Source organism: Anopheles coustani, chromosome 3, assembly GCF_943734705.1.
Source record: "Anopheles coustani chromosome 3, idAnoCousDA_361_x.2, whole genome shotgun sequence".
Lineage (NCBI taxonomy): Eukaryota > Metazoa > Arthropoda > Insecta > Diptera > Culicidae > Anopheles > Anopheles coustani.
Window position 1 is genome coordinate 92,982,159 of NC_071288.1, and position 27,950 is coordinate 93,010,108.

A 27,950-nucleotide genomic window follows, 5' to 3' on the forward strand; every position below is an offset into this window, starting at 1 on the left:
TTTCACAATTATTTCCTATTGGCAGTTCCATCAATTTCCCTGTATTTGTCCACTTATTGTTCGTAGGCTTCTCCTATTTTCTCCCTGTTTCTGTAATCCTTCGGTTTTACACGCCAAACATGTGGAAAGCTTTAGTAAAGAGCAATAAATTCCGTTAGAAATTCTTGAGAACATTGTCAAAGGTCAGCCATTGTCGCGTTATTAGCAAAAACTGTCAAAAATTGAACAAATTTCCATCGAACACATTGAACAAAGCATCAATATCCATCGACATGTTCGTACAGCCCGGTTGAGTCATGAAGTTTGCGCAGTTTTCAAAGCAATTTTGCTCAGATATCGCTGCAACTGCGCAGTTCTCGCGCGAAGCTCAAAACTGTGCAGTTTTCCTGTCCACACGCAAAGTTTTACCTGCAACGTTTTGAACTGCGCAGGTAAAACGTTGTGCAAAACGGAGCGTGTGGACCGGCCTTTACTCTGGGATGACAAAAAAGAAGAACCAGAGCGCTGAGGGTTCAAAACTGACTCAGCATATTTTCGAATACCGTCTTATTTATCACGGCTATCGCTCATCCGCATACGTTAAAATTTGGCCAGATGTCATATGTTAATTACAAAGTGCCGGCATCATGTAGTTAAACCCAACCGTAAAATTCAGGTAATGTCGTCTTAAGCGTATCATGGTTAACTAACTCCGGGCAATTTTCTTTCGACAGGAAACAGTAGAAGCGGAAGATCAAAGAATCTCCACCCTTGCTGAGGTCAGTTTTAGGAAGGAATCATCGAGGCCCAGCGGACTTAGTAAATAAATAATGTTTATTCTTATTTACTATGGTCTACACTAGACTGGTTTGCTATAAACTAAATTCTCTCCGCTGTGCTGGTCGATCACTTTTTGCGTGATTGGAACTCCAGCCAGACGCCCTTTTCTGTCGCGAACTCTGTAGACGATTTCTTCAGCTTTAGGGGAATTTGTGTTTTTTCGCACGGTAGTACACGGAAGTGTAGCAAGAGATAGTATAGCACCGCCTTCGCTTCCATCAGTGCAAATCGGGAACCTGGGGGAAAGAAAAGAAATGGTCATAGATGTTGTGGTCATGCACTGGAGTTTCGAGTGGCCTCTTCGGGGAGAGTGATACTTACCAATGCAATTTCGAGGCCCTGCACCGAATGGAAGATAGGTGCCGTTCTGGATGTTCTTGCGGTTTTCCTCGTTGAACCGGTCCGGATCGAATCGATCCGGGTTGGGGAAGTACTTCGGATCAAAGTGGAATCCGATAATAGGTATGAATACATTCGCTCCCTTCTCCATGGTGAACGATGTTCCCTTGCCATCATCGTAATGGTAATCCCGAATGCACTCTCGATTCAATACAGTGCCGATCGGCCACTTCCGGAGCGTCTCAGAGATTACATTGTCCAGGTAGGGAAGGGATTGGAGCTGTTCATAGGTGAGGCTCTTACCTTCCTCTAATGCCTCCTCGGCATCACGGACTTCCTCATACAGTCGCTGCTGAATGTTTTCTGCGACTGCTAGCTCATGGAGCGCAAACGAGAGCGTCCAGGAGATGGTCTCAAATCCGGCAAAGAAGAAGATAAATGCTTGCGAGACCAGTTCGGTATCGGTCCACACGCGGTCATGCGCACGGCGACCAACCTGCGACTCGTCCACCGTCGCAAACCCTTCCGATGCCGATTGGCTTGCCTCTTCCGCCTTCTGTGCATGTCGCAGACTGCCCTTCTTTGCCTGCATCAGCAGCTCAATCATGTCCGGTCGGAAGATACCCTTCTCTTCGCGCATGCGCATCGTCTCCAGGATCGTCTGGCGGAAGAACTGATCCTCTTCTAGCGACAGGAAGTCGATCTTCAGCCGCGTCATCAGCTTCGGTGCGAAAGCGAATCCTAGCATCTTCAGCGCCTTCATCGGTGACGACCGGTCAGTTACCGAACGGCCCATGGTGATAAACTCATTATTTGGATCCCGGTACGAGTCCACTTTGATACCGAAGGCGGCCGTTCCGATCACATCGTTGGCAAAGCGCTGCATCACGTCCTTCATTTCCAACTGCAATCCGGACGCGCCCCCACTGATGGCCTTCTTTTCCTCCGCCCGGAAGTGCTCCAGCATCGACTGGCCACACTCGGCAATAAGGGAAAACATGAGCCGCATCTTGCTGCCAGTGAAGGCTGGGCTAAGTGTGGCCCGCATGTCGCGCCACTTTTGTCCCCGCAGTGACACGAGCGAGTTGGAGAATAGCAGATCGTTGTGGTTGTTATCGTCCTGCTCAAAACCAGTAATCATATGGTCGGCAAAGTGATCAAAGTCTTTTACCGTGATCAGCTTGACAACGGCCGGATCGCGAACGATGTACGCCGGTTGGCGCAAGTTGAACATTCCAAAAATGCTTCACCACAAAAAAAAAGATAAATAAAGAAGAAAATTAAATTAATTCTATCCACGGAGAAATCGGTTGTGCAAATAACATGTATCGCGGCTACGTGGATGTCTTACCTTGAGTTTGGAAAGGCATTGTAGATGTTTTTAAAGTGCTCGAAAAGATCCACCTTCTTCATGACCAACGGGCCCGAATTGCCGAACGGGAACGAGGGCTTCATCGACGGAATGGGTTTGTCGGCAAAGTAGAAGTAGTTCTTCGTGAAATACCGATACGCTAGCACGAACAACCCGACCACCAGCGCCAACGTTAGCAGACTTATCTCCATCCCGGCTAACTTTTTTTTTATTCCTACACGTAAACACACAGCTAAAGAACGTTGAGTTTCGAGACTATCTTCTGACCGCCCTGAAGTCGGTTACTTTGATTATTTCCTTGTCCCCCGGAAAACACTGCTGGTGAGATGTGCGCTGCTTCGTGGTTAAAAACGTACTGCGTTGCCGGAACGTAGATGTTAAACCTTATAAGTGACTCCAGCCGGTCAGCGAAACATTCGCAAACAATTCATTCAAAAAGCTACACCGCCAGCACAAACACTACCAGCCATCGTTGGTGGACATGAATTGGGAATAAGATAACGAAACAAGGGCACGGGAAGGGAAAAGGGTCTAACGCGCGTTGAAACCGATTGGTGCTGGAACGAACGTTGGAGGATGTACTTTTTTGTATGCTACGTTTATTTACTTATCTTCTTTTTCGTACATGTGTAAACACAAACCTTGCTCCGTGTGTGCGTGTACGTTTGATTGAAGTTAGATTGAGTTTTATTCATTTTTTCCTAATTTATAACTTTTCTTTCTCTCATTGCAGCTGAAACCGGTCCTCCAGACAACAACGTCCCGGCCAATGTGTCCCTATATGGTCAATCCGGGAACGATGCTCCTGCACTTGATAATCAGCAGCAGCATCATGAGCGGCTTCGACGTCACCATCCTAGTTGGCATCGGAATTCGATGCGTAAACAGCACCTGATTGAACTGCCGGAACAGGTTGAAGAGCTTACCGAGGGCCCGTTGGAGGCAGGCCCACAATCTGCTGTTCACGACGATCAGGCCAGTGGCGGTTCGTTGGGAAACTTGAGCGATGAGACGAACGAATACACCTCCATCAGCACACTTCCGGTCGGGGAAATACCTGCAGTTTCGACTCCTTCTGAGGATATGTTCATCGAAAGGCATTCAGCCCTGGTTGTCGCCCTACCACCATCACCGGTACCCCCGGTGGATGTGGAACCGATCGTCCATCACACTCCGGCCCTGCCACCCCCTCTAGAGACGGATCTAGACCGGGAGGAAGAATTGGTGCAGGCTAGACCGCGACAAACAGGTCGACGAGCGCTATCGCAACCCCGCATCGGATCCATTACCGTCGAGCGGGACGAGGCCACAAACGAGCTCATCATCCGCACAAGTGGCGTCACCGAAACGCCACCTCGTGAGGACGCCAGAGCACACTACTCCACCGAGTCAACCCGGCATCAGCAGCAAACGCCAGCGTCCCAGACGCACCAACGTCACCATCGTTACGGCGGGGCGCCGGAGTCGGAGGAGGGCAGTTCGTTGGGCAGCTCGCGAAATCCGAGCCCGGTTTCGCTGCTGTCCACCACCACCACCTACAGCTCGATCGCGTCGGCGGCCGAAAATGCCGAAGACCGGTACGTGTTTGCCGCAGATGAGTCACGCACCTTGACGCTTCTTTTTGTGATTGATCTCCCAAAAACCGTGGTTCAAGCATTTGCATGTTTGAGTGCAATCACATGTACCGGGATTTATTTTTTGGCAACGGGAATGACGGGCAAAATATCGTTCAAACAAAGCTTTCCACTAGAGGAAGCGATGGTTAGCACATTTTGAATCGTTTGGAAATGGCATCTGTCGTTGGTAACAGGGACCTGATGCGAAAGTATCATTTTCTTTCTTGTTGACTGATGACTTGCAAACTTGATGTTGCAAAAATGGACGCAATATTTCGATAGGTTAGCACTATCAAAAACAAAACTACCGGACTCAGTTAAATGTAAAATGTGAATTTTCCTAACAGACTCCGCTGGAAAAGGGAAACCGAATAACGCAATATTACATCACAATTGCAACCATAATATTTTATTCGACAATATTCTTTGGATTTTATTTGTCACTAGTTTTCTTCCTTCATATCGAAGCATACATACCACATACGTACTTATCTTATCTTTTTCGATAACAGCATCAATATCGCTAGCTTTTTGACGAAAATGGCATTTTATAGCAGGAAGTATTTCGTCAGAATTGACAATAACAAAACCGGGAAAAAATGAAGCCCTTGATGAATAATGGATAACATATGAACCGCTTGGAGGGTGATGTAATCCGCAGTTCCTCTCCAGCAAGCATAACGTTTTTGGATGTAATTATTTTATCTATTTAAAAAAACTACACAATGAAAGCAATCATTTTCGCACAGACATAAACAGTTGTTAGCAAATTTTCCCCTTATCACCATTTTTCATATTCCAGACTGAATTTTTACCTGTGATTTTAACTGGAAACACATTTAAAAACATATGACTTATCTCACAACAACCCATGCGCTCGTAAGGTATGAATAATTTAGAACAGACACTGGTCTATATGACCCCAAGCGACTTTACAGAGTCCTTTGCAAGGTACCATAGATTTTTCTCCCTCCCTTTGGAATAACCCTGCATGGTATCAGGTTTCGATGGCAACCGCTATCAACAAACTTCCATAGAAAGTCGTGGCACACTTTTCTGGTGCATATTGACATTTTCCTTACTGCACCTTGGTGTATCTCGGCAGTCTGGTTAGCTAGTCGTCGGTGTCCGTGTCCGTGTGCGCATTTTTGTTTTTTTTTTGTCGGTTGGCGTGTGGCCTAATAGTGGCCTCTACCCAAAACTTTACCATCTGAACCTGACCTAGTCCTTGACATTGGCGTAGTTGAAGATGTTCTATAATGGTGTGAAGAATCCGTTTTCTTCGTTACTTTTCGATACGTAATGGATACGCTTTTATGTAGTGAGTATTGTGGAAGACGATTAATTATGGTTGGTTTTTCTGGTAAATTGCAGGAGTCACCATCAATCGATGGAAAACACTCGCGAAGGAGGAGAAAACCCGGGTTCATCGGCGGGAGGATCGGCGCAGGAAGTGGCTACCATCACTAGTGCCAGCTCTGCCAACAGCCGGAGGAACCGAATGTCCACTGCAACGGAAGGTCAACGACGGAGTGGCTCCGCGGTAGTCTCCGGTCGGGCGACGGATGCAAGCGTACCCGTTGGCAGTTCGTCCACCAGCACGGACGACCAGCTGGAGGACGAGTCGGAACTGGAGACGGCACGGCGCAGTAGCCGGCGGAACGATGGAAGACCGAAGGCACGGTGGCCGCATGCCATTTCGCGTCCCCTCGCGACCACCTTCTGCACGCTCGGCCTGTTCAACATCTCCCGGTTCGCCGTGTTCAGCGTGCACTTCGGCGCCAACTTTGTCGTGCAGTTTCTGATATTTTCGCTCTTCTTCGGCATTCCGATGATGTGGCTGCAGATGGTGCTGGGAGCGCGCATACGCGGCGGCCCAGTGACGATGTGGCGCGTCAGCCCGATCTGCAAGGGCATCGGGATAGCGCTCCTGTTGGCCCAGGCCCTCATTACGCTCTACTCGGCCATCTCGCTCGCCTGGGTGCTCGTGTACTTCCGGGACGCGTTCATCACGCACAACGAAAAGTATCGCTGGCAGGAACGGTTCGAAGCGTACCGGGGGATCGGGCAGGGGGGCAATCAATCCTACCGCCTGCCGGACACGGTTGCGGACTACTTCAACGGCGTGGTGCTGCAGCGGTATCATCTGATCTACCAGCCGGGACCGGCTAGTCCCGCCTTCGACACCGGCGGTCGTGTGCTTCCGCGAGCGATCTCCGGTATTGGTGCAATTCGGTTCCAACTTGCCTTCAACATGGCCATCGTGTGGACGCTGGTGTTCATCGCGCTGTGCCGAGGCATCCGGTCGCTCGGGAAGGTCGTCATTGGACTGTTTATAGTGGCACTGCCCGCCCTGGTGGCCGCCTGTGCGAAGCTACTCACGTTCATCAACTACGACAGCGTGCAGAGCATCTTTCCGGCCACGAACTGGCAGGAGTTTTTCCTCAACCCGATCAGCTGGACATGCGCGGCACAGGAAGCGTTCCTCACCTGGGGCCTGCTGGGAGTGTCGATCTATGCGCTCAACTGCAGAAGCAACCGGAAGGGTAGCTGCAACATACGCACCCGACGGGAACTGCGCCGGGACGCGTTTGTGGTTGCTTTCGTCACGCTCGTCGGTCTCCTGCTGGCTGCGGTACTCGGAAGTGCCTGCGTGCAGATACTCAGCAGTCGGGGGTACTACTATTCGCCTGGATCTTATGGTAAGCTCTCCAGCTTCGAACACAAATCATTACGAACTTCACGAAACACTTTGGAACCATTTTATCACTTCCTTTCGCATTTCCAGAGCATCTTGGCACGAATGTTTTCCTACGGAGCGGAGGTAACCAACCGATTCCATCGCAGCATAGCACCATGAACCCGAGCCGGTGGTTTGTCCGCTACTCGACCGTCGTCGGTGAAAGTTTCCGGCGTACGAGAGAAGAATCCGAGTCGGGCTACCAGGTGCTGCGGCTCGTAACGGAGCTACTGCCAGCCGCGCTGGCCGTCGCGTCGCCCGAGCGCATCCAACCGATCTGGGGCCTGCTGGCCTACCTGGCGCTGCTGCTGTTCGGCGTTGGTCAGCTGTGCGTCATGTGGAAACCGATCGCCGGTGCCATCGGTGACGCACCGTCCTCCATTCTGCTGAGCTGCGTGACCGGTCTGCTGCTCGGAATGCCGCTCGCGACCGAGGGTGGCATCAATGTTGTGCACTACCTCGACACGATCCTCGGTGCGGCCTGGTGGTTGCTGTTGCTCTGGATCGGCCACATATTGGCGCTGTTTCTCGTCCGCGGTCGACCGTTTACAAGTGAGTAGGAGTTGATCGTGTTTAACGGTCTTTTTGAATTTATGTATGGTGAATCAAAAAGCAAATGCGCCAAAAAAAGTCAATATACCCAAAAAGTAGGCATTTGCGGATCAGAAAAATTACCAAAAATGACGAAATTATAGCGTGTTGATAAGAGCGGCCATAAAATAATGTATTCTAGTTGTTTTGTTCGAAACTACCTCTTGAAACTATCGCTATTAGTTTCCTCTAATTCCTACGTTGTGTTCTATTTTCAAAAATGGTAAACGCAAGAGAGTGCTACGATACAGAAAAAAACTTAATCTAGCCTGCTGCGGTGGTCAAAAATTGCACCCTTGAAACGCACTCAAGAAACGCCTACTCGAATCTACTCGTTACAAATTTACACAATTCAAACCAGCCGTTCCGTTCTGAACACTACTGTTAAGAAAAGCCTTTTATCTTTTGAAAAAAAAAATCATCCGTTTTCGACAGATTAAAAATGAAAAATGCGTAGCGATCAAAGTGATTGCTATTTGGATTATAGTGCAAAAAGACGCATAACTCACAGCATTTCCCTTCGTTTGCAGGTGACATTCTAGTCAACGACCTGCAGCTCCTTCAGTCGTGTTCGGCGTTCATAGCATTCGCATGGAACTTTCTACTTCCGATCGGGCTCATCTTCCTGTGCATCATCCAGTACCGGCTGTCGAATAGTGCCGCCCTCTTCAACTGGCCATCGACGCCCAGTTCGAACGGCCCGGGGCAAGTAGGCAGCTACTGGCCTCTATGGGCCCGCCAGGTCGGTGGGTTCGTGCAGGTGAGCTTCCTCCTGCTAGTGCCGATCGTGATGGTGGTGCAAATCTATCGCTACCTGTGCAGTGGTCCACCGGATATATTGGATGTAAGTAAACCGCCCTAGCGAGAAGTTTTGTACGAGAGGTTGATCGAAAACCTTCCATTTTTCCCACAGCGTGTCGATCTCCTACTTCGGCCACCGGTGGATGGTGATACGAGCAATCCAATCCGAGCGATTCACTCCCGTCGTCCTGCCGTTTCAAGCGCCGCGCAGCAAACCGCAGCTAATGGAACTAGAAACACTTCATCAGCTGGCCAGCGCGACGGTTCATCATCCGATCGAGCTGTTTCTCTTTCGCTGGACTCTCGCGGGCCTCGGGATGCAGAGGATGCACCGCCAAAGTACACACCACCACCCTCCTACACGACGGCAACAGGAGCTCGCATTGCGAAGATGCTACGGAACAGTATCCGCCGTAGCGTTCGTCGGATAATGGGAGAATCCAGTGGGACCGGTGCTACCAGTGGTGCAATGGGGTATAGCCGACAGCGGGCAGCTCTGCCACAAACGACCATGGAACATTGCGATCTGTCGCAGGGTGCGAACCCTTCGTCCGGTGGGGAACTACCACCACCGGACTATTGCTCCGTGCTCCAACAGCTTGGTGGTGGGCCGCCGGTGCTGGAAGGAGCGATAACCGCACTCGAGCTCGCAAGGCCACCCCGAGCCCTGTACAACTCTTCAACACTCGGCAGCGGACGACGGTATCGTTCGCTGATCGCAAACGCGGACGCAAATGCTTCACACGAGCAACAGCAGATCCAACCCCTAACGGCATCGGATGTGCGCCAAATTCTACGACCGGCCACCATCGGTGGGGCTACGGCACCACCACCACTGGCTCCGGCGACTGCCGCAGGCTTTACGCAAACCTTACGGAACACTCTGCTGCGCCGGGGGCACTCGATGGAGAATCTCGTCCTGGCGGCGGCGCCTATCGGCGACTCGAGCATTATCACACTCAACTGTGACGACAACGATGGCGAGGCAGTGGGCGATGGAAATAGGCGCCACCGCACTGGCATCGGCAGGGACTCTGTGATATAGGATGATCGACCCTAGAGAGAATTCCAATCCGAAAGTCATGGTCGGGTTGGGAATGATTCACGAAGAAAAAGTTGACGAAATTATTTTAAAAGCTTAGAAAAGACGTTGACGATACGGTTCAGATATGGGGGGGGTGTCCCCATCCCCCAACACATACAACATTACCCCGTAACAATGTCTACATCTTAGTTTCTAGTAGCGTTCTACCGATCGTATATGAATCGGAATAAAACCTAACACCGTCCAGCTTCGCCAACGTTCGGAGCTTCGTTGCAAGGGGAAGGAAATACTCAATTTAGTATTTATACAACGTACCGTACGGTAAAGATCGTAGTTGAAATATATCTAACATGGAAGGGTAACAATCCGTGGCAATAAGGTACACTATGTTAAATGAAACAATGTTTCAACGATAAAAAAAATGCTGCTAAAGGTAGAGTGTAGAAAACTAGTTAGGAAGATAATTAGATCGATAAAAACGTCATCACAGCGCGTCGAGTTTAAGCAACACAAACAACAGAAACCGAACTGTAGATAGTAGCTGGACGCTAGAAGTATGATTGATTGATTTCTACAATTGACAAAGTGCACTTATCTCGTTTACGTTTAGCTTTTTCAAGCCGAAAGGAGTCGCGTTTGACTGATCAAAGACTTTTTCTGTGTATCTGTATAACGTTAACGTTCGATCGTACCGGAGAAGATCTGATCGTCCGCCCATAAACTGTTCGACTTGGCTAACTAATAACAAACGCAAATTATAAAAAGTTAAACTTGAATAAAAATATTATTTATTTTCTCACTCATAAGAATCGATTTTTCCCTCTTGTGCAAAGACCGCATTCGAACATAGAATAAGTCATTAAGGCTACTGGTGGAGATAGTGTATGTAAGAGATGCATCTTGTTATTAAGTTTACAAACAAAATTTAAAGATAATAAATGATTTATTGAAGAAATAATATTATCGGTTGGTAAAAACTATCACAACTAATATTTATTGCAGGTTTTTATCCTTAAAAGCATTGTGTCGTGTTCGATACCCGGTAAAGTATCGTTAAACTCTTCAAGACATAAACATGCCTTCTACTACAACTACAATAGTGTAAGCAAATATTGAATTGGCAAAACATCTCCGACAATTTGCCAAAATGCGGATGATACGTTTGCGCACTTACAGCGCAATCAAATACCTATGTCGACACCTAGATATATATTTTTTTTTTTGGATAAGGAGGAAATCTTTGATAGACAACCGGTCCCCTCCTGTCAAGGGTCCACGGTTAGTGCCGGATTTTTACCGGCCAAAACCCCCGACGTCTATTGGCCCCTGATTCCTCGCCTGGATCTAACCGGATGGCATTTCTACAGGACAGTCCCCAGGTTAAAGCATGGTAGACGCGAAAGCACCTTTCGCGTTTCACATTACGATATTCAATACATTGTTTAATAAGGCATGCGCGATTGATTTAATGATTTTAAAGCATTTGTGGATGTAGTATTAGGTAAAACAGAAAAAAAGCGAAAAAGAGAGCATGCAACGATAAGCAGTCCAGGGAAACAAAAGGCTTCTAAGTCTACTCTTTAAGCCTGCTTAAGGCAATCTTGGCGGCGGCCCTTTTCGCGTCTTCCTTGTTCTTCCCGAAGCCGTACACTTTGAGGCGCTGGTTCCGTAGCGAGTAGGTGAGCTTCACCATCACCACCTCGTCCTCCACGTGCGGTGCACTAAAGTGTGGTTTCGCATCCGGATGTTCATGCAGCTGGCGCACCACCTGAATCGGGGTGTCACGTGTGAAGTTGTTTATTTCGTTCCGCAGCAACCGGTAGCAGACGCGCCAAACCACGTCGAGGTCCTTGCCGCAGTCGAGATAAACCGCGCCGATCAGTGCCTCGAACACGTCACCCAGCACCTTCGGCACGTCGACGTACTCGACCAGCGGCGTGTCGCCCTCCTCGCACAGCAACCGCACCCAGTCACCGATCTGATTGTTCTTGCGTACCTGCACCTCCACGAAGCGGTCGATCGCGGCGGTCAACATCGGTGACTCGGAAAGAATGTAGCGGTGCAGTTCGTAGCGTACGAGTACGCATGCGAGATTGACGTTGTTGACCAGTGCGGACCGGAGGTCGGTCAGCTGGCCGGGCGACATCGATGGGTTGCGCTCGTAGATGTACAGCGTGACGAGAAAGTCGAGTACGGCGTCTCCAAGGAACTCCAGCTGCTGGTAGGAGCCGGTTAGCAGATTGCCGGAGTAGGTGGCGTGCGTGAACGCCTGCAGCAGGTAGGTCCGGTTGCGGAACTCGTAGTCCAACACCCGCTCAATTTTGCCCGGTGCGCACAGCATCTGATCGATCCGGAGCCGGTGCGGTCCATGGTAGTCGACGATAGGATACTGGTGGTTGCGCAGCAGCTTCGCCACGTCCGCCCCCTTCGGAATGATGCCAAAGTGGGCCAGCACCCGGAACGAGCGCTCGTACCCGACGGTCTTCACGCACACCCCCAGCAAGGCCTCCATCACGTCGGCCACCGCCTTGTCGGAAATGTTCACCTGCTGCAGCACACTCTGCAGCGTCGAGCCGTACGGTTTTTCGTTTTTCTCGATCAGCGGCAAAAAGCGCTCGATGGTGGAGGGCTGTACCACACCCGAGCGGATCTCCTCCTCACTCAACTCCAGCTTGTAGAGCAAAGCCGGTGATTCATTCGCCTCGACCATGGGCTGTCGGACCGGCGCTGGGACGACCGAGAGCGGTGGCACCCAGTCGTTCTTCGGATCGAACGGGTACACCTTGATCATACCCGGCAGCCCGTGCTGCATGGCGCAGTAGAGCAGATTGCGGTTGCTCACGATACGTCCCTTGCAGGTCGTCAGGTAGCCCTCGTGCCAGGTACCGTGGCTCGCCAGGATGTACACCGAGACGGCAAACTTCAGAAACGCGTCCCCAAGCAGCTCGAAGCGCTCCAGATTGAACACGTCGCTGGAGGACTTGGTAGTGAGTGCCTCCAGAATGTCCGCCTGCTGCAAGCACACGTTAACGGTACTTTCCGGCTTGAGTTGCAGCACGCGGATTACTCCGGGCTTCCCGAACCCATCCTCTATTGCTGGCGGCGTTGACGGTACTGACGGTGCGGACGATTCCACCCTGTCCGACGCGGTCTCTACTGTTACTGATTCGTCGAGCTCCAGCTGTCCGAGCTCCTTCTCGAGGTTTGTCTCCGTTAGCGAATGATTACTTTTGATGACAAGACTCTTCGCCTCGCCACCGTACTTGTTCAGGAAGCTGCAGTAGTAATCGATGTCGATCCGGCTGACATCATCCCAGTGACGCTCCAGATCGATCGGTTCCTCGCTCTCCTGCCAAGGAAACTCGATCCGATCGTACACCGACGATTCGCTGTGTATTTGCACCAGCAGCTCTCGAAACGCCTCGGTGTTAATCTTATTCTGTTTTTTATCTTCATCGTCCTCCTCCCCGTCATCGTCGTCGTCTTCTTCGTCATCATAGTCACCACCTTTTGCGGCCAGCTTTTGATCCACCTTGTTTAGCAGTAGATCGCACCGCAGCTCCTGCGGTCGCCCGGTGTATTCGCGCTGTCCGATGTCCGCGTTCGTGGCCAGATCCACCCTGATACTTTCGGCAAGCAGCAGATAGTGGATACGATGCAGCGTGCTCGGCAAAAGCGTCGCCTTCAGCCAGTAGTCCGCCGGGAACTCGTAGTTGTGCACCAGCTCCGGGATGAGAATCTCCTGGAACTCCAGATGCTTCGATCTCGAGCTACTCCCTCCATCCGCCTCCTTGCCCGGGTGCAATCGGTTTAAGCTGGTCGAGACGCCTTTCACCTCGATCAGGAACTGATCGTCGTGGCGAAATATCGTCTGATGGTGCTCGGTGGCAAAGTAGTCTTCGAAGGACGCATACCGCTCGTTTGGGAACGGGGTGGACGGGCGCATATCCTCCCGCACACGCACCACCACATAGTGCTGGTCCGCATCGTGTTTGTACCACGGATGAATGATGCGGTGCAGGTAACGTTCCGGTTCGAAGCGCAACTGCTGACGTACCCGTGGGCTTGCTTCAGTCGCCGGCCGAAGGTAGGGGAACTGTTCGATCAGCTTCCAGTCGATAGTCTCCGAACCGAGCAGCGGTACGATGAGGAAACCGTTCTCCTCCGGATCAGTGTCCAGCACGGTGAACCCTTTCCAGACTTTCAACATATCACGGAACACCAGGAGATGGAAGCGCTTCAGCAATGCCAGCTGCCCCGAGTCGGAAGCGAGTGTGACATGCAGCGGTTCCGGCACAAGCTCCACCTCGATACCGCCGAGCGTAACGAACAACTTCATCTGCGCCAACGGGGGTAACGGTTTGCGTGTCAGTATCCCAAAGTTATTCGGCGATGCAAACAAATCCTCCAGCACCTTCACATGCGGGTAGCGGACACCGGCGGCAAAGTGGGCCTTAACGCGTAGCACGTACACGAGGCATTCTTCCCCGTCTGCTCGAGGTGTGCAGCCAATGGTTTCGCGTGGATAGCAAATTTTATGCGCACGAACATTCTTGGCCGTCCCGGCTATACGGGGGTTTTGCTCTAAAAACAGCAAAAAACAGCAGGATGACCATTTGATTCTTGACTACCGTCTTGACGCAAAATGACTCTCACCTGGGTACTGTTGCCAGTGCTGGAAGTACTTTTCACTCAATTCCTCCACCTTGTGCGCGTTACTGATGGGAAGCAAATGGTCGTTCAGCTCGCCGGCTTCGTAGAGCTTCTTGCACGCGTTGAACGCGGCGGACTGTCTGGCAAGCTTCAGATTCACCATCGTCTGGCCGTGGATCGTTTCGCGAACGGAAGATTGCAACGGCAGCTTAACACTGACGTGCATCTTTTTATCAAACCCATCGTGCCGTTCCCATGTGGCGTTCGATCCCGTGAACAGATCCCGGGGCATACTCATGCAATAGCGATTGAGGAGCTGTAGCGAAGACAGTGCGTCCAGTTTAGCACCGATCGGGGTGTAGAAGGGCGGAATGATGTCGTCCAGGAGTTCGTTCCGAACGTCTTGCTCCAAAGGCAATGGGCGATCAATCGTTTTGCCGACCAATTGCTAAGGAAAAAAAAGAGCCTTTACTGCGGGGACTCACGGGGAAACCAAACAGCTGGATTTACCTTTTGGAGTTCTTTGGTTATCTCTGCGTAAAGTTTAACACGCTTTAAAAAGTCAGACTTTTGCGTTTCCGGCACCAGCATAAGATACTTGCTGGTTTTCATGCGTGCACGCCCTTTCGATTGCATGTAGGAAACGTACGTTTTGGGCATATCGAACATGATCACCGTGTTGCACATCTGCAAGTCGATGCCTTCCTCAAGCACGTTCGTTGCAACTAGCACATTCAACTTATGCTTGCGAAAGTTTTCGATGACCTACGATGGAACCATTAAACGTTAAAAATGTAAACGTAAACTCCAAAACAAGTATTGTAATGTTAGCATTCCCTTACCTTCCGATCCATTTTTTGAGTGATGATTTCCTCAATCGATTCTTCCATCGCCGCATTCCGCCCCACGATAAACTCGGGTGTAATGATAGGATTTAATGATTGGTCTTTCATCATACCAGTGAAGTACACCTTTATCACGTGGTACAAAACTTTTGCGGTGAAGCGCTGTTCCACAAACACCAAGGATTGCTTTTGCTGATCATCCGTTTGTTTGTACTCGGCCTCGAGAAACAGAATTAGTTGTCGGACGCGATTGCTGGAAAATTGTAGCGCTTGCTGTTGCACACTGTAGCCCTCCATAGCGGATACCAGTACCTGCCGAATAGTCTCGCAAACTGCATTGCATTGAAGCAAGCAATGAGAACGAATCACAATTTAACTGAGACTACAACTTCTTGCGGAAAAAAATCCATCTTATTAAAATATGATACCTACAGCGGATTGCATCGCGCATCAATAAGCGTGCCTTATCGCACTCCGAAGAACGTTTGCTGAGCTCCAGCTGCACGATCACACCCAGAATGGCTAGGGATGCCGGAAACACACCGAGCTCGGTGAGCTGTGTCAAAAAAGCCTTAAGGGCTTTTTGTACCTCTTTGACCGGTTTTGCATAGCCCCGCCGTAACGTGGTAAGGGATATCGTTTTGTAGTTGGGCAAATGGACCCCTTCAAGGTCTTTCAGATAGTTAATAACAAGTTCGCCGCAAAACCTTCCCACTGACAACATAGTAGGCAGCGGGTAAAAGCTGACGACTTCATTCGGGTCCGTCGAGAAACTTCGCACATGCTCATACTTTTCGTAGTCCCCCACCGTTGCTATGGTCGAATTGAAGGTGTTTTCAAGGCGCTCTAGTTCATCCGGTACCAAGCTTGCCATCTTAAGCTCCTTGAACAGTAGGGTCCCGGAAAGTCCGATAATTCGCGGCCGCATGTCGCTCGATACCGTTATCATCTCTTTCATGATCGCGTGCATGGGATGTTGCCCTACGGCACGGTGGCATTCGTCGAACACGATTAGGTTAATGTTAACCGGGCTGAGGTAACCGTGCCGAAGCACATCGAGTAGAATCTGCGCTGTGCTGACGAAAATCTACCGGAGACCAAACGAGCCAGGATTGAAGTACATGATATCGGGAAGGAACGGTTCTGGGTGTACCCTACCTGAACATCAGCGAACTCCTTCTTCCAGCGGTCTTCCTTCCAAGCGTCCACGTTCACCTCGCTCGTGTAGAGCCGTACGTTGAACGGCATATGCCGGGAGAAGAACTGCGCTTGCTGCTTGGCCAGGGCGATCGTGTTTGCAACAAAAAACATGCGCTTTCCACCTTCCTCGACCGACGACTGCAATTGGTAGCTCTTCTCTTTCATCACCATCAGGCCGATGTGGGTCTTGCCGGCACCCGTTGGTAGAAAGATGATGGTGTTTTTCGTCAGGCAGATATTTTTCATCTCAACCTGGTAGTCCCTCGGGACGAATTCTTCCGTCGGTGGCTTGTCCTATTACACAACGAAACAATTAGTATAGATAATTTGCAAAATGTGGTCCCGCAAAAATACGTACCGTTGGTAACATGTTGGCGGCGTTGTGCGATTACTGCTATTGCATCAGCTTTTCCAATTGTTTCGAGTGGCTTGGTGACGCCAGAAACTACTGCGACTACTACGATCAGCAAACTACAAAGTCGATAATTGAATATAGCTGACGTGACCGAATGCACAATATAGCAAAACGAGACTTCAAGCTAGTGCGATATAAACAAACAACTTTGTTGCTGGCCCTGTATATATTTCAGACTATTACGAATCGACACGAACGAAGAGGAAGAAAACTAGCGCTGCTCCAGTGAATCATCCTCACTTCAACGTTATCGCACTGCAATTACATGCAATCCAGCGGATGCAGGCAATATGCCGGTACACAAACAACTCTGTTACTGCAATCCAAACAAGACAACACGACACACTTGATAAATTCAAATAGTTTAGAGAATCAGTCGTACCTACCTTGGTAGTTACGGCTTGTATAATCATACAGGTTGCTCCATAATGTTGGCATCTTGCGTGACAGATCGATGACAGCGAAGCGAATTAGACCTTTGTGTATATACACCTTGACTTGGCCATTCACTTGACTCGCATGACGCTTTTCAAGCGCATTCTTGTCGACGAATCCGGTCGAAGCGGTCGTGCGGTTTACGTTGCGTTTCCCCTCGCGTCATACGTGCCCTCCGCCCCTCGTAAAAGCAACTGCTTCGCAAGGAAAGGTGTAGAATCAAACATGGTGGTGCACGAGCAAAGTGTTCGTTCTACGCGGTGATACACAATTAGCTTCGCGGAAGAAACCACGCACGGTGGTTCGCAGTAGTTTACATCTGTAATTGGAGTTGTTTAAAAAACGAAATCGCGTGCCTTTTGAATCGATTCTTTCACCGTCGCTCGTCGAAGACGCGTTTGTCGAAGTCATTCAACTTGCCTCGGAAAGAGAGGCACTGTGCGGTGTGCGGGCAGCTTGCGAGCGTGTGCGAGCGAGCAAGAAAGCCAGCCCAACGACGGCATTCTGCCGTTTTGATGTTGGTTCGCTTCGCGCATTGTGCAATTGTGTCTAGTGCGTACCGTGTTAGGAATTAAAGTGGAAGAAGCGTTTGTAAGACAACGCTGTGAATGGTCTATTGCTTGCGCTCCGCGTCTCGCGGCGATTGTGTAGTGAAGAATCTCATTCACCTGTCTTTGGATTCGTTTTGCCCGTGACACTACGGTACGGCGTATGCGTAGAAGAAGCGCCATCAATGGAAAAGAAAGGAGCTTGTTTTTGAACGAACTGTGAAAGAACGGACGGTGAAAAAAATCTGACCGACATATTTGCAGCCCCACGACAGTCCATTTCTCCAGCGCAAAATAGCTAACTGTAAGAGCCGGTTTTTTCTTCGTTTGTTTCACCGTCCACTAATACAACCGCGCGTCTCACGCAGTGTATGCTGCAGCAGCGCGAGGCGGCAATCCGTCATTCGCGTGGATATGCAACTGTAGAAAAAAAACATTCACCGACCGGAGAAGAAAGGAATGTCTAGAATGATGTAAAGGAGCAACCCGGCGGGTTGTGTGTGTGTGCGGAAAATTGCCATTAGCTGCGGGGTATTCGATGGAGTAGCACCGAAAATAAATCAATTTTTACCCCGACACAACAGTGGCTACTTTGTTTCGCGTGTTTCTGTGTGCATCGCATCCTTCCATGACGTTGACGGAACGGCGTCTGCAAAATCCACCGGCAGCACCTCGATCATCTCGATGGGCACGACGACGATGATGGAAACGGAGTCGATCAAATCGGAACCGGGAAGCAAAAGTCGAAGATCGAGAGGTGGCGGTGGTAGTGGGCAGCCGAATCTTACGCAGCAACAGCAGCACAGCACACTTGGATCGCACCGGACACGACACTCGCATCGGAGTAACAACCATTCGCGGAGCAACAACAAGCGCCCCGATATGGCGCCGTTTCAGACCAGTGTTAACCTCGGCGAGGATGGGCGGGACGGGCAGGAGATCATTGAGGTGTCGATCCTGCCGCAGGACGAAACGTGGGGCGACAATACGACGGCTATCACGGGCAACACGTCCGAGCAGAGCATCTCGATGGAGGACGTGAGCTACTTTCAGATGGCGGACGATCGGGGGGTCGGGTTTGCCTGCCAGCGGTACCTCGAGCGCGGTCTCTCGGTGCTCCTGTGTCTGATCGCATTCGTGAGCCCGCTGGTGATGGTGGTGCTGCCGAAAGTCGGTCTCTTCCCGTCCGCCTTCGAAAGCCTCGAGCTGACACAAACGGAGCGCCTGCAGTTGCTGGCATGCAATGCGGAGTGCAAGGGTATGCTGGTGTCGCTGGCCGCCCGGCTGTTGCTGCTTGCCATCGGCCTGTGGGCGCTGTTCTTCCGCAAACCGATCGCCACTATGCCGCGGATCTTCTTGTTCCGCTCGTCGGCCCTAGCGCTCGTGCTGATCGCGTCCTTCGCCTACTGGCTGTTCTACATCGTGCAGGTGAACGAGGGCGCCCGGGCCATCGTGTCCGGCTCGTCGGTGGTTGACTATCGCACACTGGTGGCGTACGCGACCAGCTACTGTGACACGCTGCTGTTCATTCACTACGTGGCGGTTGTGCTGCTCGAGATCCGCCACCTGCAGCCGATCTATCACGTGAAGGTCATACGCAGTCCGGATGGGGAGTCGCACAACTACAGCATCGGTCAGCTGAGTATCCAGCGAGCGGCCGTGTGGGTGCTGCAGCGGTACTACACCGAGTTCACCATCTACAACCCGTACCTCGAGCGGCTCCCGGTGTCGAAGGCGCAGCGCAAGGCGGCAGCCGTGTCCTCCTTCAAGTACTACGACGTGGACGGCGCTACGCCGGCTCAGCAGCATAGTCAATCACGTGCCGTCTTGGCGGCACATGCTCGCCGCCGTGACTCGTCCCACAATGAGCGGTTCTACGAGGAGCACGAGTACGAGCGACGAGTCAAGAAGCGCCGGGCGCGATTGGTAACGGCGGCCGAGGAAGCGTTCACGCACATCAAGCGCATGCAGCAGCCACAGGATGTGGTCAGCGGCTCCCAGCAGGATGGTGGCGGCGGCGTAGGACAGGGTGGTGGCGTTCCACCGCCCGCCATCCCGCTCGATCCGCAGGAAGCGGCCCAAGCAATCTTTCCCTCGATGGCGCGCGCATTGCAAAAGTACCTGCGCGTCACCCGCCAGCAGCCCCGGCACACGGTCGAGTCGATCCTGAAGCACCTCGGGCACTGCCTCAAGCACGACATGTCCCCCCGGGCCTTCCTCGAGCCGTACCTCGTCGAGGCACCGGTGCTGCAGAACGACAAGGAACGGCGGCACAACCACAACTGGTCGCTCATCTGCGACGAGCTGCTATCGCGGCCAATCTCCGACGGCTGCACCTTCCAGCTGATCCAGAACGACGTCTCGCTCACCGTCGCCATCCACCGCATACCACACTTCACCGTCAGCGAGGAGGTGGTCGATCCGAAGTCGAACAAGTTCGTCCTAAAGCTCAACTCCGAGACGAGCGTGTGACCGCGTGCGGTGCGCAAGGCGGCCGAGTCAGCAACCCCCGGGCCTGCTGCGGCAAATCGGGCGGAGATTTTGCACCAGTTGAACCACCTACTCGTCACCGGTAAGCGTCGGAATCGAAAGATTCAGGATCGCCTGGTATAAGGCAGCATAAACGGGACGACCGTCCCGTAAAACCCCAAAACACGGAACTATTCTTAGGTCATAAGTTAGGTAGCATTTGTCTCTTACACGTTCGGTTCCGAATCACCTCACGCGGGGACGAAGGATGGATGTATTGAAAGTATTTAAATGTAATTCCAAGCCCTGCCCAAGGTTAAATGAACCTTGATCTTTCCGCTCCGGGGCGGTATAATTATTGATCGGAGCAAAATTAGAAGTTAGTTAAGCCGTTTGCCGTGTGCATTTTCGTGTGATCACTCTGGAAGGACATTGGTGATGAAAGGAACGAATGATCGAGGGACGGATCGCCTCGACTAGCTGTAGTATTAACTCAAAGGAGAAGTTAATTATGTCGCGTGTAAGGTTTTGGGAGCTCAGAAGAAAACGCTTGCAAACACATTAACGAAACGCAACACCCGCCGTAACCCGCGAATCAATCCCTCTCCCATCCATTGGAGAAGAACCACCACCAACAACGTGGGTCTAGCTTTTTCTCACTCGCCAAAGAGACGGAAGTAGCCGAAATGCTTGAGGAAGCCTCTTCACCAGGTTGTTGGATTATAATTTGTGGCTTGAACGTTGGGAAGGAATCGACCCACGTCCTACCGGAATGGGGAAAGGGAGGCTGGTGAGCCGCGGAAGAACGCTCATTCGATCGTTTTTGCTTCCGACAACGTAAACATAACTCCACTCGCTCGAATCTCGTTTCGATTCTCGGGCCGGACTCCCGTAATCCCCCTTGGGGTACGGTTTCCGCTCTGGTCCGTAAACTAAACATACACATCACAAAAACATCACAAAGCAGTGACCGGAATGGCGCCCTAGTCTCCGTCGGTCTGGATGTGCCACCCAAGCCGCGTGTCAGACCTTGGACGGGCATCGATTACGATAGGGATAGGAGCACATTGGACCGCCGCCGCACTAATGAAGACGGGCAAGCGCCCGGCCGGCGGCACCCACGGTGCGAAGGTTTATGTGATATTTAAAATCAAATCTTCCTATATCTGTTCCGAAGGAGGAACCCCCCCGAATCAACTCCGGGCTCGGATGCCGCATTTCAGAGTTCCCGAGTGGTCGGTTAAAAAGTTTTACTTTCTTTACCTAATCACCGCGATAAACCTTTTCCGTGTTTTGTTTTTCGCTCTTGCTTATTGATTGGCTCCATTTATTGTCCAGCGAAGCCTTTTTAATGTTGTCTTTATTGGTTTCTGCTTTGTCGAGAGCGGTTTTTTCCCTCCCGGACCTTGTTTCAATTTAAAGACGTTCGTTCATTGATCATTGAAGTACTACATTTCCTTCACAGAAGAACGACGAAGAATGGATTTCGGGAACTCACCCTTTGGCTCTTGTCTCGTCAACACAACACACCCTCTATTGTAGATCTCCCCATTCTTCGAATGACAAATAAGGGCGGACGCTGCCTTGAGGAAAGGAATGTTCCCATGGCGGTTTGCTGGTTGTATCACTCGCCTACCTTCTGTGTCTAATTACTCCGTTCAGGAAGTTCCCCGATTCCCCCCCTACCTCCTGGTGCTGCTCACTTTGTGGTGGAGTTCGTGGTAAAGAGATTGATGGAAAAACATTCCCATCACAAATCGGTTCATTCGTCGAGAAGTTCATTGTCTTCTTTTTACCCTTATTTTTCGCTTCAGTCAAGCCGATTCTCTCCCCCCTTCCCGGGAAGACACAGGTGTGCCACCGCTTTTCTTTCCCCCAAACCCTTAAGGGAAAAGAAATAATCTGACCTTTATTCAATCGATACAAATGACAACCGAAACGGATCGATCTCCTGCTGCCCCGCTACTACCGTCTCATTATATCATGCTGGAGGTGATGATGTTGATCATCATCACGATCATCATCGCCGTCGGAAGGCATCTCCAACGCTACATTCGACGATGCATGTGATTCGATTTTCCCTCGGATCGAGATCGGGTGTGGAAAATTGCGCGTCGTACAATCAATCACGGGGAGAGAAAATCGGGCTAAATGGTACGAGGCCTCCGTTCGTTGGCGAAAGGGTTCGATGAAGAGTTGAAAAATCGGGGAATTTCTTTCCAAGCTTTCCTCAGATTAAAACTAGGTTCTTTCGTTATTTATATTTCCCAAATGAAAATACAGTTTGTTACAGTATGCTATGATGTTGTAGTAGGCTTAGGATACAGGATAGCATACTATATAAGAAAAGATTGAGCATCAGATAAATCAATTCTCATTCAGAAGCTAAAGAAGTTGGAGTATAACTAATTAACCCACAATTACATCACAGTGCAAACGTTCACTTTTGACAATATCTTCAGTTCCATTATAAAATGGCAATAATATATCAACTGGCAAACCGTTAGAACTTTTCAATTTCTGTATACAATAAATTTCCTAAATTGCTGGATCCTTTGCTTTTTACTTTAGAAAGGTTTACAATAGTCTCATAATATTGCCTAAAATATTTATAAAGTACGAAACTGTACTTTAACTGAATTCATTTAAATTAATTTGCCAAAAAAAAGTAGAACTGAGCGAACTCCTTAAACTCAAACGATAACTTTTTGGAAATGGTGCTAAATTTCGAGCCAGTACGATTTCAACGAAAACGAAACTTCGCGTTGGTTAGAAGATCGGTTTCATCTATTCGTGAAACGCGCGGAGAAGAATCGGAAGATACAGTCTAAGTGTATGATTATTCATGCCAAGCAGGTCCCACCCGGACCGATGTCTCCTAGTGCGCCACCGGTGGGATTGCAAATTAATATGTAATGGCCGTTGGATGTGTTTTAATCTTTCTTCACCGGTGGAGTGGGTTGGATTTAAAATCCCCCGGCAGAAGCCTCTTCCTCTACTCTCCCCCAGCCTTACAACAACAGTAATAATAGGTGTTGTTGTCGCGCTAAATTGCCCGAGGAGACAATGCACAGAGACACACACGCACGCACACCCGGCGCGGTTAGATTTTCTATCATCCGAATCCGGGCAAGATCAAAGGGGAGCGCGCGAAAAGAAAAGGCCACGTTAAGTGGAATCTTCTATAATGATTTTTTTGGTTCCCTTCCGTTTCCCTCCCCTGCTTTTCGCGGGGACATTACGACGGTTGCATAAATTGGCCCCGGTTGGTCACGCAGGGAAAAAAGGATTGACGATCGGGGGGGTTGCGATCGTATGCTACCCCCGAACGCCGCTGCTTAAGATGGAAACCACATTCAGATTGACCACCATCGCCTCCACCACCCCACCAAAAACCCCATAATGGGCTCATCTTCCGCCTGCTGGCTGGTCAGAACCGTGGGTTGGTGTTCGTGCCCTGGGCTTCTGAAACACATTGGACATGCAAACGTTCCATTTCGTGTTGTAGTGGATCGTCGGCAGACGACTACCACCACCAATAAGGAAAACATTAAGAAAGTGAAAAAGAAGTTGTGTGTAGGGATTTGCATATCATTTACTAATCAAATCATAATCCCACAAACTAATCAGAGGGCGGCTCCTTCATCTTCCATCCATGCACCATTTCGGATGTTGTGGTCAGTGTGGTTTATTAAAGCTCTTCTGTTTTACTTTTTTTTGGTCTGTTCACTTGTCCCTCGTCCTCGGCCAGCCGGCGTGCCATATGTGAATCTGCGTTAATTTGAAATCGAAACGCCAAAGTGCAGGTTGCAGGCCTTCTTTCTGAATTGACCCAGTACGCGAGAGTATCCTTCCGATCGACCAATCTGTGTGACGAATGGAAAATAGAAATAATTTTAAAAAATAATAATTTGCCAGTTCAAAAGTGCGAAAGGTGTAAGGCAAGTAATGAAATTTAGCGTACGATATAAACCTCTCAATTTTTTTTCTCCTCTCAACACCAGGAGGAAGATAATTCGTTGGTATCTGACCAGGATTGGGTTTTTTGTGGGCTCTCAAGCTCATACCCCTGACCTTTTCTCCGACCCACGAACACCAAGAAGAGGAAGCCTCATCGCCTGTTGCTCCACTTGCCAGAACGAACACTTTTGGGGTTTCCCGTCACAATTTCTGGCCCTTCTCTCAAAGCCCACCGTTGGACGATCGATTATCGGAGCGTTGAGTTTTACGCTTGGTAGGACGTCCGAAATCGGTATCCAAAGTTCTCAGGGCGGTGTTCACCAGGAAGCAGACCAATTTACACACAGTGGTTGAACCCTGTGTCACGCATGACTGACAAAGTTCCCTAGACTCAGTCACCGTGTTGGAAAGATTGTTTCTCCGATAAGTTTTTGAAAATGTTATATTATTTCCAAGTATTACAATCAACGGCCAAACATTAAATTTTTCAAATAAGAACCTTTGAGATCTTGCCGCAATTAGAGTTTAATTTTATCCTTCTCATTGCGATTACGGTGGTCTATGCCGACAATCGAAAGCTTCCGTGCTGCATTCCGGGATCGGCGGAAGGGAAGGATGCAACATGGCACCTCTGATTTATTGACCTCCGGGGGGTCGCGATCAGTGGTCTCGGTTACCTGCTCCGGTCAATTGTGCAATCGATCCTTCAACGCCCGGGCTCGGGCCGATAGATGGTGTCTTTTGCTTGCGGGAAGCACAAAGGCCGAGACCCCGTTTCTCACCGGTAACCGCCCCTCTCTCTATTCCGAACCTCTTCCTCCCTGCTCCGGTTGCTAATCAGGCGCCTTTTGTTGTTCGCTAGGCCGGGAACCACCGCAATCTCGGGCCACTGGAACTCGCCGGGTTTTATAGGGTCAATTTTACGACCAATTCCCCGATAACGAACCGACCGACCGGCGGGATGGTGATGGTTATGGAGTTTTCGGAGTCGCATGTTCCTCCTTTGTTTTCCTCCGGTGCAACAGATGGATGAGCTATTGGGAAGTGGCTGGCCGATCGATGAACCAACTTCCCGTACACTAGAGTGCCCGAGTGTAAATAATGTCCGATTGAAAACTGGAATGTTTTTTGTTTCTTTCCATTTATTGATGGCTTGAACATTTAAATTCTATTTACTTGCAATTAACCTTAACTATAAACGTGAACCATAAGGAAGTGTTATTCAAAACGAAATTTTGCTGTTTTGTTTTTGTATCATTTAAATTTAAATTCCAATGTAAAAGTAATTTATCTTGAAGTTCAAGCAAGCGCACATACGCTTTCTATTTTTATCAATTTCACTGTTTTCATTCGATTGCGGCGATAAATATGATATTTATTAGGATCTTGTAGCTTTCCAGTTTCATTAATATTTTGTAATGTTATTTTTTTCAAAGTTAACATTGAACTTTGATGTTTATTGCTATGATATGATATGATTTTATTTAACTGTTTTGAACTTTCAAATATCTTCAGGGGCCACCTGAACCATCTCGGGCATTCCAGTGTAGAGTGAGGCCATAAAACTTGCTCTCTCGACAGAAAAGGTGTAGATGCTTTCGATCTCGCCATATATCTCGCGCGGGCAATCGAAGGTCAATTAGGGTTTTCGGTCGAAAGATGAAACGTGCGGAGGGAAAAGGGACTCTGCCAGGGTTCCGGTGGGTTATTCTTGTGTGTTTTTGGTGTTTGCGTGTGAGGTACGTTTTATGTTTTACCCCTACTGCTGGCGGTGCTAGGGTGACAGCATTTTTCTCCGTGACTCACACGGAATTCAGCAGTTTCACGAAAGGTGTGGCCCAAGCGATGGATCTTCTTTGGGGTTGTTTTATTTTTCCGCCACCACCGGATTGTCGATATGTTCAACGCCGGCTCGGAAGTGCGTAATGGGTGGAAAGACTTTCCTTTCCTTTTTTTTCGGTTCTTTTGTTTGCCCTTCACACATTGCCGATGTTCCTCCCCGGAATCCTCCAAAGTTGACCATCATTTTCTCAGGTGTGAGAACGTCCCGAACCTTCAACCCCCCGAAAAATACTTCGCGACGACCCATCACGGCGATGCCGGCGCAATGTATCGTTTGGACCGACGCTGTCGGTCATTAGTTTTTCCCGCGCCGATCTACGCCTGCTGATCCACGCGGGCTGCGAAGACGACCCAAAATTATAAGCAAAGAAAAATCAACGTTAAAAAAAACGGCACAAGCGGTAATCACATAAGTGGCCACTTCCGTCACGATCCGCGGCGGGCGACGACGACGACGACGGCGATGAGTTTTGATGCCTTTTTAACTCACGTGATCATCGGGATCGTCGGGGAAAGGGGGAGAAGAAGATGTGGTGCGTTCAAGAACCCGCAAGGATGGTACGTTTACCTTTTCCCCGAAAATTGCTCAATAGGAGTATTTGCTTTTTTCGGTTGGATAATTTGTGCGTCCGTCCGCCAACACCCCATTCCCCCGTCTCATTCCCTATTTCTTCTTGGGAGGCTTCGAAGGGATGAAGAAAATGGGTGGAAATACGCCAAATAAACCCAAAAGCCTTTAACACGGCGTACGACACTGGGGTAGAGCGGGGAGGGGGAAAACCAATCAAATCCCACGCTGTGTTCGTCCGTTGGTCGCTTGGTTGGTCAATGGTCGGTTTTACTAGCGTGTCCGAATTTTCTAACGCAACGGGGACAACGAATTCCAATTATTTTATACGACGATTCTTGCTTGTTTTTTCTTTCTTTGTTTTCTCCAACTCCGCTGGTGGAAGAATTGATTTTGTTTTTCGTTAGAAAAAGCCCAAAAATCGCGACGGCCGCTATCCGTCACCCCAACACCCGGAAAAATGCCGGCAACGTGGTTAGACAGCATGGAAAAACTAAGGAGCATTTTTAATTGAGAGGAAAAACAAAACTTAACTTAACAAAAAAACGCCGCACCGCGGGCATGACCTACATATCCGCTTTATCAGCCGGCCGGCCGGATCATTTTTGGAGCGTGTCGAAACACAGTTTTGGCACCAGTATAAATTCATTTATTTATGGGTGCGTGCATTTATATGGGACCGTGTTTTAAGTTTCGCCAATAACGAATCCGGAAAAATAAAGGCGTTTCATGGGTTTGCAAAAAACAAAACAAAAATCAACCAGATACACACGATAGCAGTGTGGTAAAATTTAAACGAAAGGTAGGAAAAGAAACTGGAAGTGTGATAAACTAATTAAAGTGAATTATAAAAAAATCTTGTATCGAAACCGGAGGAAAAAAAATGGTTAGAGAGTGAGGTTTATGTGCTTTCGCTTGACCCAGTGAGAGGAAGGAAGGAAGCATGTGGAAAGTAGGAGTATGCATTAACGCAACAATTCACCGTTTTATACAAAGTAAAATATACAACATATTTTTGTCAGCAGGAGGACTGTTCAGATAAGCAGCAGACTGATATTAGCACAATTTTTAACACGAACCGCATCGCACACTAAACGGGAAACCTCACACCTTATTAAGCGTAATGTTTCTGAATACAATATAAATTTACAAAAAATAGAATGAGTGCGTGAATATATAAAAAGAAAGTCTGACAATACCATTTTTATCACTGCCTCTTATCAAATTGATATGAGTTTTAACTCAACTAGTAACACTCTCTACATTCTCATAGCTGATACGTTTAAACATTCTCACTCAAAGTTCACGCTAAATGAAATATCAAACAAGAAATTATATCAATTAAACGAGACAACCTAATGGAAAGTTAATAGGATAAGACCACGGGAGTTATCGACTCCTTCAGTATCAGAAACTGAGCAAGAAACGTATCATATAACACGCCTACAAGTACGGACATAGTTTACTTAACACGTGCGAGTGATAATTCCAGTCCACATGGCTGGATGAAGGTATGATAGCATTTATCTCCTACTAGCCTACCGATTGCAAAAGTTTACAGCATTGGCAGCAGCTGGTTTTCAAGCCAATACAATTGATCGAAACAAAACGTGCGAGGAACCAATAAATTAGAATCATAAGTTTCACCCATCGTTCTAATGGATCACTTTTAGGTATATAAGTAATAGCAAG

The 27,950-nt window shown here is 49.3% G+C and overlaps 4 protein-coding genes across 9 annotated transcripts in view; 2 read left to right on the forward strand and 2 right to left on the reverse strand.

The window, feature by feature from the left end:
- The window catches only part of LOC131271799 (sodium-dependent transporter bedraggled), a 30,983-nt gene extending 20,854 nt beyond the window's left edge, over window positions 1–10,129 (forward strand). The window contains exons 3-7 of the mRNA XM_058273344.1: window positions 3,264–4,107; window positions 5,521–6,848; window positions 6,935–7,438; window positions 8,008–8,321; window positions 8,391–10,129. Coding sequence (XP_058129327.1) covers window positions 3,264–4,107; window positions 5,521–6,848; window positions 6,935–7,438; window positions 8,008–8,321; window positions 8,391–9,323 — 3,923 coding nt within the window. The 3' untranslated portion in view covers window positions 9,324–10,129. The remainder of the gene's footprint in view (window positions 1–3,263; window positions 4,108–5,520; window positions 6,849–6,934; window positions 7,439–8,007; window positions 8,322–8,390) is intronic.
- Window positions 813–2,721, reverse strand: LOC131271812 (cytochrome P450 9e2-like). Its single transcript, XM_058273364.1, has 3 exons — window positions 2,510–2,721; window positions 1,141–2,402; window positions 813–1,055 (listed from the first exon to the last, which is right to left on the reverse strand). The coding sequence occupies exons 1-3, from the start codon at window positions 2,719–2,721 to the stop codon at window positions 886–888; spliced, it is 1,644 nt and encodes a 547-aa protein (XP_058129347.1). The 3' UTR covers window positions 813–885.
- Window positions 10,130–10,375: 246 nt separating the features above from the next.
- LOC131271800 (endoribonuclease Dcr-2) lies at window positions 10,376–16,748 on the reverse strand. The gene is made up of 7 exons (XM_058273345.1): window positions 16,380–16,748; window positions 15,980–16,309; window positions 15,254–15,908; window positions 14,819–15,153; window positions 14,487–14,741; window positions 13,980–14,424; window positions 10,376–13,907 (listed from the first exon to the last, which is right to left on the reverse strand). The coding sequence occupies exons 1-7, from the start codon at window positions 16,389–16,391 to the stop codon at window positions 10,897–10,899; spliced, it is 5,043 nt and encodes a 1,680-aa protein (XP_058129328.1). The 5' UTR covers window positions 16,392–16,748; the 3' UTR covers window positions 10,376–10,896.
- Window positions 16,749–16,982: 234 nt separating this feature from the next.
- On the forward strand, window positions 16,983–20,422 carry LOC131271807 (vang-like protein 1). 6 transcript variants are annotated; one of them, XM_058273355.1, is made up of 2 exons: window positions 16,983–17,082; window positions 17,684–20,422. In XM_058273355.1, exon 2 carries the CDS (start codon window positions 18,104–18,106, stop codon window positions 19,889–19,891), a length of 1,788 nt encoding a protein of 595 aa, XP_058129338.1. In that variant the 5' UTR covers window positions 16,983–17,082; window positions 17,684–18,103; the 3' UTR covers window positions 19,892–20,422. The 6 variants fall into 6 exon arrangements, with proteins under 6 accessions (XP_058129338.1, XP_058129341.1, XP_058129340.1 ...); XM_058273358.1 differs by having other exon boundaries at window positions 16,985–17,082; window positions 18,004–20,422; XM_058273357.1 differs by having other exon boundaries at window positions 16,989–17,082; window positions 17,788–20,422.
- Window positions 20,423–27,950: the final 7,528 nt, after the last annotated feature.